Here is an 11,604-nt window from a genome sequence, read left to right as displayed (position 1 = left end):
CACACACACACACACACACACTCCCCAACTGTTTCTCACAAATAAAGACCCCTGGAGCAGCAGGGGCCATTTTTGCTAAAGTGAAGTAATGCCGGTGAGCACTAATTGACTGGTGTAGGGTAGAGTGAAAGGGCTGCTTCAGCAGCATCTCTTAATACAACCCTTAGGCTGAAATGCGCGCACACACACACACACACACACACACACACACCTACACATAGACACACACCAAGGTAATATCCCCTTCTTGCCGTGTCTTTAGGGGAAACAGGCAGATAAACAGCAGGCTCCAATAATGGTGGTTTAGATCTCAATGGGTGCGAGTCAATGCCTCTCCAAGCCGGGGGCTAATGCCAGTTAACTTTCCCTGTCGGGGACGAGCGCAGGCCTGCGGTGGCTCACAAAACAAGCGCTCTCCCAAGATCCTCATTACTTCCAATGCTGAGTAGCAACTGTATGTAAAGCAAAACTTGCAGCTTAAGCTATAAAACAGCGAGCGGGATGCGGGGGAGAGAGAGCGACGGAGTGAGAGAAAGCAAGAAAATAAGTGTTGGGGAGGGAAAATAATTGCGCACTGTGCTCCTGTTAAGGTTTTCCAGTCGGACGGAGTTAGAATGGGATTTCTCTAAATGGCTAACGCAGCAAGCCGGCAGCATATTCTTCTTTTTTTTCCTCCCCAGGTTTTGGCGGACGGTGTGCTTTGTGAATATAATGTCTGCGGGGAGGGCATTTTGCTGTTTCACTCCGAAACACGAGCAGCCATCAGGAGGAGGAGGAACAGAGGCATGTGGGAGTGTGGGAAAGAGTTGAGTAGACGAGGGTAGGAGGGTTGATGTGTGGATGGGGATAAAGAAGGGGAAAAAAAGGAAGTGGGGAAAGAGAGCTGGAGGAGAGATGTGGAGAAATAAGAGGGATGGAAAATTCAGCCTTGTTCCTCAGTGGGAGGCCTGCACCACAGCAACGCTCTGAGCGGAGAAAGCAGCAGAGACAAACAGAGATGGGGAGGAAAGGGTGGGGACGAGGGAACGTGAGACACAAGAGGGAACATAAGAGAAAGCGAGCACGATAAAAAATAATGAGAGAAAAAGAGAGGGACAGGGACAGCCAGAGGCAGTGTTCCCACCACGCAGCCTCTTAGGGAGTGGTGTGACTGGAAAACTCGCTCCACACACACTCCACGCTTGCATAAAAACTCAACCCCCCTATACCCTCTTCCACCACTTTCTTATAATAACTTCCACCACTAACAGAGGGAAAATATAAGTTTTAGTTGAACACCCCTGCGGCTTCTTTTCTGGTCCGATATTTTGCAGCCTGTGAATTTGTCTTTCTTTCCTGTCGGGAAGTCGTTTACTGACATAATTTCTTTTTTAAAAAGGCCGTATTTATGCAAGCAATTCTGTTCTGAGGTCATCACTCTGGCTCCTTGCAGGCATCTGGGTTTGACCTTTGATCTCAGTGTGGGGGAAAAAAACAGCACCATTGGAAACTTGTTTTTTTCCATCTGTGGTTCTTATTACCACAATTAGAGACAGACATATATTTTCTGAAATGAAAAACAAAATGCCTGAAACCACAGGCTACGCTGGGGGACAATATAAAGGACAAGCACGGATGTAAACGGGTTGGAGGAGAGTCACTGAAGAGATTCATTGGGAAGGACCCTTAAGCTAACAAACTGGACAAGCCTGGCCTTCTCACCCACTCTGTCTCCCACCCTCTATCTATCCCTCCTTCCCCTCTGCCTCCTCCACTCGCCCTGATCTCTCTGTCCTCTTCTCGGCCCTGGAAGCACTTGAAGCGAGCGCAGATACACAGATTAAACTCTCCCGAGCACTCGCCCGCGAGCTCCAATCACCTCTTTAGAAGAAAATAAAAACTTGGAGGGGTGGGGAGGGAGGTGGAGAGGAGAGGGGGAAGGAGGGAGGGTAGGCAGGCGCTGTTAACTGGACCTCGGAGGACCTTGGTGGAGAGAGACAAAGAAGGGAGAAAAATAGAAGAGGGAGAGATTTTTGTGATTTTCTGCAGCAGACAGAGCGAGCTGGGCCATGGAGGAGTGTGGATGTTCTCTGTGTCAATTAGCAGCTGCATGATGTGGAAACCTTGTGCTGTGTGGTCCTCACAAATGAAACAAATGTACAAACACAGGAACACACAGACCAATGCAGACGGCAGCCGCTAAACAGGCTGTAAGGTAATCACTCGAGGCAATTCCACACAGTCAGTGTTCGTCCACTAAAAGTGCTTGTTTTTTACCACTAACAAGCTCCGGTTGTTATTAGAAGTGTCTGACAACACTACGGAAAGGACCCTAAAGAGAAGTAAAACCTCTTTCTTTACCTTTTGCTTATCCCGCGTCTCGCTCTGAGAGATCTTGCCGCGCATCCACATTGCCGAAATCAGCCTTGACATTAAACATCTTTTAGATAACACTAAGCTACGCTTTCTGTACTCCAACACAACAAAACTCTGACAACGCCGGTGTCCCGTGGCACTCCTCTCTCCAACTCTCACTCACGTTTCCACTGTTGTCTTCCGGCAACAAGTCAGATGACACAATAATAGAAAGATAAAGATAAAGGTGTCATGTCAGAGGCAAAAAGAAGCACTTTCAGTGGAAGCTAATTGCCAGTGAGGAGTTGCCCCGAGCGATTACATTGCAGCCCGTTTGGCAAACAAATGCTTCTTTAAAGAGCACGCAGGGTCAACGAATGGCCTTTGTAGTTACATCTCATGCCAACTGTACATCCATCGGTGATTATGGAGCAACAGTCTCCAAGAGCACTTTTGTGTTAAACTGAGTGTAGTTAAGTTTGCACCAGGTTGAGTCTGTTAATGGATATGGGTCCTCCTCGCCATACTGACAGGTACACTGACCTGCTGACAACTTGTTGAATCAGCCCATGTAAACACAGCCCAAGCAAACACTAAGTATGTCTAGAAGTATCCAGGAAATGCAGAGTTTTGAAAAGCAAAACACACACAAATCAACATATTTGGGACTGAACTTTTTCAGGATCTTGAGTTCTGCACTTTGACTGGATGACTCCCCCCCCGATGACGGTGGCCCCATTCAGCCCCACATCCATCCGGATGAAAGACGAATGTCTGCTTGCCTCGTCCCCAATGTCTCACGGAAGGAGAAAAATATTCCGAGGACGCTCTGAATTACTTCAGAGGCACTGGGAGGAGGGTGGTGTTTGTGTGCGTGTACGACAGTCTGTTTGTGTGTGTGTGTGTGCATATGAGGTGGAGGAAGAGGAGGGGGAGGTTGGCGGTTGAGCAATGTGATTTCTGCTCGACTGTCACAAATCTAGCGCAACAGGAAAATCAATTTGGCCCTGTGTGTGCCTTTTTGGCTCTGGGAGAGAATCCAAATAGCAAGACGAGGCCCGGATAATGTTACAGTGTATTGGATTTGCTTCATGGAGAGAGGGAGAGAAAGAGGGAGACAGAGAGAGAGAGCGAGAGAAGGGAGGAAGAAGAGGAAAAGTGAAGAGACGAGGGAATTACAGGCGTGTCGTGGAGCTCCGACAAGATAGATTTGTGCAAGTGTATGATAGGCTGGCAATCTGTCAGTCTCCCTTCTCTCTCTCCCTCCCTCCCTCCCTCTCCCTCCCTCTCCCTCTCTCTCTCTCTATATCTGGCTCTTTCTCACACACACACACACACACACAACACTGTCACTCATCCAATCAAGCGAGCATATATAGATGTTTATGCCATATTAGTTTCACATGAAACCATAAACTAAACCGTTCACAGGTATGTCCTCATGTGCTGTTATATACAGATTGTATATAAAACGTGGACATAGTCACTGTGTCGTCACCCATTAGTTTGTGAACAACGGTTTTGAAGCCTCGAGTTTGACATTTTGGTCGACGCCATCTTGGTTTTTGACCGTCTTGTTTTTTGGAACCACAAGTGACACGAGAGGGCGGAGCTAAGTTAATCAACTTTCATGAACTGAAAACACACTGTGAAGGGGTTAAAGATCAAAGACGAAAACACGGACAACATCCAGAGTGGACAGCCGTGGCAGCGACCTGTCAATGACAAGGTAGCCCCCCCCCCTATGGTCTATTTTACTCTAAACGGGACCATCATTTACTAAATGAACATCATGCAGTATTGGAGAATTGATTGATAGAGACCATAAACTCATGGTTACAATGTCTACTGAGGTAATAAATCAAGTGAGAAGTATTGTCGTTTTCTCATTGACTTCTATACAATCTGTCTTCTTTTTGCAACCCGAGGAGTCGCCCCCTAATGGCCATTAGAAAGAATGTAAGTTTGAGGCACTTCCACATTAGCTTTAATATTCAGAGCCGCAGGTTGCCGACTGGCTGTTACGTATGTCTCCGGTGTTACTTATTGGTGTGTGTGTGTTTGACAGGCAGGTGAAAGGATGACATGATGAAATCGCTCTCCTCTGACCGCTGTCAAGGGTAACGTGTGCCCCGTGAGTGCTCAGCCGTGTGACATGTCGCATCCGTCTACCGAGTGAGGCTGACCAGTGACAGACTGACACACAAACGCATACATATGCACAGTCTTATACAAAATGACTGGTTCATTTCTTACCCCTTTTACCTCGACACCACTTTTTGCATAATTAAATATGGTTGACATGCGTGCAAAGTCTGCAAACATACGCAGGTGGACACACACTCGAACACACACTTTGACACCACAAATACAGATTTTTTATTTGTATTTAAAGGAAAAACCCACACTAACACGCATTAGGAATTTAGTAACTACAAGTCTTCTTTGTATTTGCTTTGTATTTATGTGTATATTTGCCTATAAAACTCACAATATGACCATCATATGGTGGCAATGGAGTTTAATAGGAGAAGAAGAGAATAAAGCCCAAAAATAATATAGATCATCCCAAACAACAGATTTTGACGGCAGTGGAGGGGCAGAATGCATTATTGAAGAACTGCAATTACAATTTCTCCAGTGACCGTTGTCTTAATGAACCAGAATGCAGTGCAGCCACAAGAAATTATGTTGTTTTGACTTTTTCTTGACAGGAGTTGAAACTACTGCAGATAAAAACAGGTGCAATTTTTCACACTAATTAAATAGCTAATTAAAGTTTTGTGTTATTTTGTTTATTCAGAGGACACTGTTATACCGGAATAATAAAGAATGTGTTGTTTTTATGGCTGCAGAAGTAACGAAGTAAAGAAGTGGAAGTGTGGAAGACACAAACCTCAGAAAACAAACACACACACACACACACACAACGCTAGCTCTCCTGCCCCCTCCTCTCCTCACTGACTTGTACCAAACTAAATCGACAACACTAACCAAAGTGTCCTAACTTGTGATGAAGTGTTAGAAAGTGGAGCGTTCGTAATCAGATGTGCGCTAACCACATTAGTTCTACTGTGTCTCTCTTAGGCGGGCTGCTCCTTGATCTAATTCAAACTGATTGTAGTACAGCCGCTAAAACATGCCAGATGTTACTCACTGCTCCACGCTTTATCACCATTTATTTGGCATGGGGAATATTTTTAAATATTTTCTTATTAATCATGTCCCAGCGATCGGTTTCGCTTCCCGTCTTTGCCGCCTCATTCCGGATTCTCGTCATAATTCTTGGCACGAGCGCCTGGAAAACCAGTGTCCTAGTTTTTCATTAGCGTCAATCACTCTGGTAAGCGGCTTGGAGGAGGGGAGGAGGAGGAGCTGGCGTCGGGATCTCACTCAAGACATTTTGCCCCGCCTCGTCAGAGTGACTGACAGGTCTGAAACACGCTGATACGCCGGTTGGCCACGCAGTCGGGCAGAGAGGTGGTGCGATGACGGGGAGGCCAGGCGAAAACAGAGTGTGTATACACACACACACACACATACATGCCTGTCTGAAGCAAATCAAATCCACACTCGTTTATAATGCTCAATGTTTATCTAAATGGTTATGCGCTCTGCTGTGGCCTCAGGAGACAGACAGACACACCGTGCATTGTCTGATAATCCTGTTGGTGTCGTATTTGGCCTGCCATATCTTAGATAAGGAAACAAATCAGATGGGAGGTCCTCCACTACCAGTCAGTCTCAATTCATTAACACTCAGAGGTGTGAGGAAATATTGTCCGGACAAGAATGTTGGAAATACTCGTGCGATCCACGGGGGAGATGGGCTTCATCAAAATTCCACTGCCATGTAGGAATGTGTTCGTACAAGGCCGTGATTGAGGAGTTAACAAGTCTCAAACTATGCAAGGACAAAAACTGTGAGAAGAAAATGAATGAGACATGAAGTGCTCTGCGCTAAGCTGTAATATTCTTCAGCGGTCTGAATTAGGATTTCAAATGTACCAGATATATCAAAGTCGAGACATGCTGGATTGATATTATTTGGTCTTCTGCTTCTGTGTGCACTGAGCTTCATCCTCTGTCCAAACTGTCAGAATGAAAATGGTTCTGGATGGATTATACGGTGAGTTGGAGTTGAGAGAAAAGACATGCTATTAAAGCAGGATGTTGTCACCTTTATGGGTCATCTGGACTGCTCTAAGAAGAGGTCAAACCGTGTTCACATAACACTCAAGCAAAGTCTCACGAGCGAATATACAAAGAATGGATTATGACTGATACCACCAAGAACTGTGCATCACTTGCGACCGCTATCTGCCGCATCTCAAGGTCTGATTCACAAAAAAATATTGTGCTAATAATATTACAGCGCAAACACAGCCATGAAGTTTTCCAGCTGAGTTCAAATATCCATGTGGCAAAGTATGAATGTTGCTTCTATGCCAAGAACACAGGAGGCAGAACAATGGCACCAAAAAAAATAAAGAAAAATATAATTTTCAGATTGTGAGCCGGAGGTCCTGACCGACGAGTTGCAGAGGCCTCAAAACTTCAGGCAACTAGTTTGAACGAGAGAAACCGTATTTGGGATTTAACATTCCAGTCCCACAGTACAAATGTGCTTCAGTTACCACCAACTCTCTGAAGACGCTAATAATTTCACTCTAACTGCGTGTGGCTATTAGCGCTGATCTTTGTGAATTCAACTATTTTTGAAATGAGGGTCATTTGCATAGAAAGGAGCCAATTTTGCACCAAATATATGCATATTACTTAAATCTAACGTGTGCAAATAGCACCGGCGCACCGAGACTCTATTTGCTTGGCAGCACAGTTGGGGTGCATTTCACCTTTTGCGGGTGCTTTGAAAATTACACGCTTTTCTTTTTGTCCTATTTGTGCAGGTTTAGCAAAAGTTGCGCAATCCCTTTTTGAATTCGCCCCTCAGTGTATAGATTTACATAGAAAACATTATTACAGGTAATCATATAAAATAGGCAGAGAAACACAGGTTCCTTCCTGTAACCCTGCTTTTTACTGATCTGATGTATTTGCCGTTGGTTATAAAAAGGTGTGAAGCTTCATCCTGGCAAACCCACTACATTTAAATGTTGGCATGTTGTTATTTGTGGAAGCGTGTAGACCAATTCTGCATCAGGGTCAGTTTTCTACATGACCTTTTTAAAATCCTCTTTAAATGCACATATTTAAAACAAATAAAATCAGGCTTAGCTCTTTAAATAGCGAAATATATGGAAAGGTCAAGCAGAAATATAAGAGTGATACCTGTGATATGTTTAAGCAGCAACAGGTTTACTAATATTCCTGCATTAAAGCAGCTCCATTTTCAAAGAGCACATCAAAAAACGGAGTCACACGGGACTGTAAACTAAAACTTCTGGCCACCCACCAATCAGTGACGTCACAGCAACTATTTTTTCATCATCTGTCAAAGGCAATGCACCTCGTTTGACATCAATGGCTGGGGAATGTTTGTGATTGTTTTCTCATTTGCTTTCGAACAGCGGCCTCTTGTTTGGTGGCACAAAGCAATTTCCCTTTAAGCTGTAAAGCAATTTTGCAAAGTTCCCAGGGAATCTCACATGGTGGTACAGGATGTAAAATGCAGTGTTGGGACCGGTTCCTACGGCAATTCCTGTCAGTTATAGTTTTGTTTGTTTGTGGCGATTTAACTAATAGAGTTTTCATGCTAGAACATGCACCTTCCGTCAAGATAGAAATCGGATTATCAAGCTGGATGTGCATTAATGGAAACCTTACCCGGTGCGGTGGTGTTGGCTGAGGGTCCGCTGGCAGGAGAGATGGGTCCAGAGCCTGATCGCGACTGCTGGGACTGAGTGGAGCCTGCAGGTGAGCCCACAGGGGAGGGAGAGGGCCCGCTCCTCTGGCTGGGTAGGTGGGGGGAGGCGTGAGGGGAGAAGGGGGACTGTCCCTGGTTGCTGGCCCCTCCCTGCTCCCCCTGGCTACTGCTGCTGCTGCTGCTGGAGGAGCCACCGACGCTGACGGCTGAGCCCAGACCAGCCTCCGTCCCAGTGGGGAGGTCATCAATCGAACCGGACAGATCCTGGAACGGGAGAAAGGACTTACAGTGAGTGTTTCTGAAGCTCACCCAAGCGTTTGATGAGAAGTGACATGAAGCAGGTGGCAAATTAAACCGTGAACTCAAGCAAAGACAAATTTACCTGGTAAATATAATCATGATAAATCAGAAATATTGCAACTATTTCAGCATAGTTGAAATACGATTGTTTGGCTGAAAGATCAGATAGTACAATCTGTAAAAGCCTCTTGAAAAGAAGAAGAAGAAGTAAAACACATAATGCTAAGGCACACCATATTTCTAAAGCTTGCATTAGGTATTAAGATTTGTTTTCTGAACTACTGTAATCACTGAGATAAAGTCTCTGCAGTCCGGGTGACAGTGGAACAAAAATATTACCCGCATAAGAAGACACGACTGTACACCTGCTGCTGTGGTGAAAATTAATTGTAATGGGCTTTCATTCAGACAAAGGGTGAGTTCACATTACAGTTTTCATTCCCTGTGGTGAGCGCAGAACTGTGTGTCTCTGTGTGTGTGTGTGCTATGTAGATACTCCCCCTCCTGAATTGATACCATGGAATCCCCTCCAATACTGCTGACAGAATACTGAATCCTGTATACTATAGTGTAGAGTATATTAAGTGTGAAGCACAGGAAGTAGTTAGACAACAATGAAAGATGGAAGAGACAGTAGAAGAGGTAAAAAGAAGACCAGATTTGATGTGATGCAATGTGATTGCTGCCCTCTAACTACACATCACTCACATTTGGACACACACACACACACACACAGACACACACACTAGTGTCTGTGCCCCAGCTGTAGCTGAATATGGGGGAAGTCACCTGTAAGTGACCCCTGTTTCCTGGCTGGTGCCCGCTTGGGAAGGAAGGGTGTATGCCAGCTGATCCCTCCTGCTCTATCAGGCCTGTTGACCCTGTCCGACCTGAGTCCTGTGCAACCATTACTGTCACCACAGAATGATATGTGTCTATCTGTCTGTCTGTGAGTCACCAAGAGCTTATGTGGGGTCACAAAATCCAAATACACCTACAGAAATACGCACCTACAGGGACGGCTGTCACATTTTTCACATAAACATGCATACTCAGGCGAGACAAAACTTTTTGCAAACCCCGCATGTCTTGAATGCATTGGCTGTGACTACAAATATGGCATTGGTTTTGAATTTATGCAGCTCTGTCACACATTCAATTCAATGTCGACAGTGGCAAAAAAACGGTGCTATTTCTCATTTCCCTAGCACCGTGTTGTTCCATATAAAAAGTGAGACAGGCGTCGCCCATGTCTCTCTATACATGCATGGCTTAGTCCGTGCAACAGACAACCAAGTCAGTGCGGCAGTTGGTCCACGGCTGCTTGTTTTGGTTAATGCGATCTCGGCATGTGACACACAAAGCCTTTGTTTTCCATCATGCCGCTGTGAGTGCCCACCCGCTCTGCCAGCCTGCCAGTCTGTCGCCTGGTGTTATCTTCCCCTCGCTCGACATTGGGATCTTCTCTCTTCCTCTCTCTCTTTCTCACCTGTGGTACCACTCCCTGTCTCAGCCAATCAAGTCACCCAGTATTCTGAGCTGAGTGAAGTAACGCGCTGCCTCAACCAACAGGGCTGACTGCTTTTTGCAACCGACCCGCTGCCCCGGGTGCATGCCGGTTGACACAGCGTGGTTACCACGAGAGCCGGTGTAACCGTGGTGATGGCTTTTCCAAAACACCAAGAGCTAGCCTGATGTACAGCTAGGTTGTTAACCCACAGGCTAATTGTGTGAATGGATGGGAATAATTGCATTTCACCTAATTGGATGGTGCTGCCAGCTTTTCCAGTGGCAGTTTAGGGGTGGGAATATGTGTACCAGTAATTCGTTTAGAGGCTGTTAGGCTCATTTGGATTATACACACACTTGAGCACAGCCGCGTGGCCCAAGACCAAAAAAGTAGCAGCACTGTAGTAACACGAAAAGGGTGGGAAGGCGTGCCACCCGCAGACTATAAAAATGTCAATTGTAAATACCCAATAAAACCACAGTTATGACTTATGGTTACTGAAACACTACCGTAAAAAAGTCATTTCACAACGCACCTACACTGTGATGCATTTATCAACACAAACACCTCCCTCAACATGTACACGTGATCCCTGTCAAGGGCCATGGAGTATTGTGGTACCTGGCTAACAGTCTGCTACATAGTCATGTGTAAAGAATCGAAGCCAGCCAGCCAGCTAACCAGCCAGGCAGGCATGCGGTCGGGGGATCCAAACGCCCAACAATCTGGGGCCCCAATCCAAAGTGGCCCAAATCCAATTTGTTTGGCTCCGGGCTGCAAATTGCTCTGTGCATTGAGTCTCCAAATAGCTGTCAACCACTCCCGCTTGGCGTCCTGTATCACTTAATTCGCTCCTGGAGCATGTAATTGTCATAATAAGAAAAATATTGAGGTGATAATAACCAGTTACTTTGAGATGCCCCACGCCCGCCTCAAGACAGACACACATACAGTCGCGTATACGCACATAATGGGCCGAGACTGCCATCCACACATTTCACACTACGGTGGGGAGGCAGTCGCTCGTGACCCTTCACCTCGCTGGTGTTGGTGCCTGCCTGCACTCTCTCTCGTTTAGTGGGCCTCTGTTTTTGTGTGTGTGTGTGTGTGTGTGACAGGCACACAGGCTGCTGGGCTGTCCTGTCACAGCGAGACATGCTTGAGCACTGATGCGGCCGAGGGGACAGATGAAGCCCCCCACACACACACACACACACATTCCCCATCCCGTCCCTCACTCCTACTACTGACCTACTCTCTCACAGACCCACGCACACCCCAGCAGGGTACAAGGCATCAGTGTGAAGCACGGAGCTGTCACATCCAGCAGACTGTGGGCCTTTCTCCCCTGACCACGGTACTGATGTTGACTCCTCTCACCGCGCACACTGGGAATTAATCAAAGTTGCTATGGTAGAAGGCACCAAGCGTGTGTGTGAGAGTGAGTGGTTCTCTGTCTAGACAGGGAGGAGCCAATGGCCGCAGCTTCCTGTGGGCTACAGGAAAGGAGAGCGACTGGAGAAAGTAGCAACTTAACTCTGTCTCTTTCTCACACACAGTCTCTCTCTCTGTCTCTCTCTCTCTCGCTCTCTCTCTCTCTCTCTCTCTCTCTCTCTCTCTCTCTCTCTCTCTC

General features: G+C 46.2%; 1 protein-coding gene across 4 annotated transcripts in view; it reads right to left on the bottom strand.

Annotated features, from left to right (window-relative positions):
* Positions 1-11,604, bottom strand: part of arid1b (AT-rich interactive domain 1B) — a 155,158-nt gene that overhangs the window by 37,202 nt on the left and 106,352 nt on the right. For all 4 annotated transcript variants that reach the window (XM_031847226.1, XM_031847227.1, XM_031847229.1 and 1 more), the window contains exon 5: positions 8,122-8,425. In XM_031847226.1, coding sequence (XP_031703086.1) covers positions 8,122-8,425 — 304 coding nt within the window. The remainder of the gene's footprint in view (positions 1-8,121; positions 8,426-11,604) is intronic.

The sequence above is a fragment of the Anarrhichthys ocellatus genome, unplaced genomic scaffold (genome assembly GCF_004355925.1).
Source record: "Anarrhichthys ocellatus isolate YVR2014 unplaced genomic scaffold, GSC_Weel_1.0 scaffold7, whole genome shotgun sequence".
Taxonomy (NCBI): domain Eukaryota; kingdom Metazoa; phylum Chordata; class Actinopteri; order Perciformes; family Anarhichadidae; genus Anarrhichthys; species Anarrhichthys ocellatus.
The sequence above is the reverse complement of the archived record's forward strand: the minus strand, read 5'-3'. Positions and strand labels throughout refer to the sequence as shown.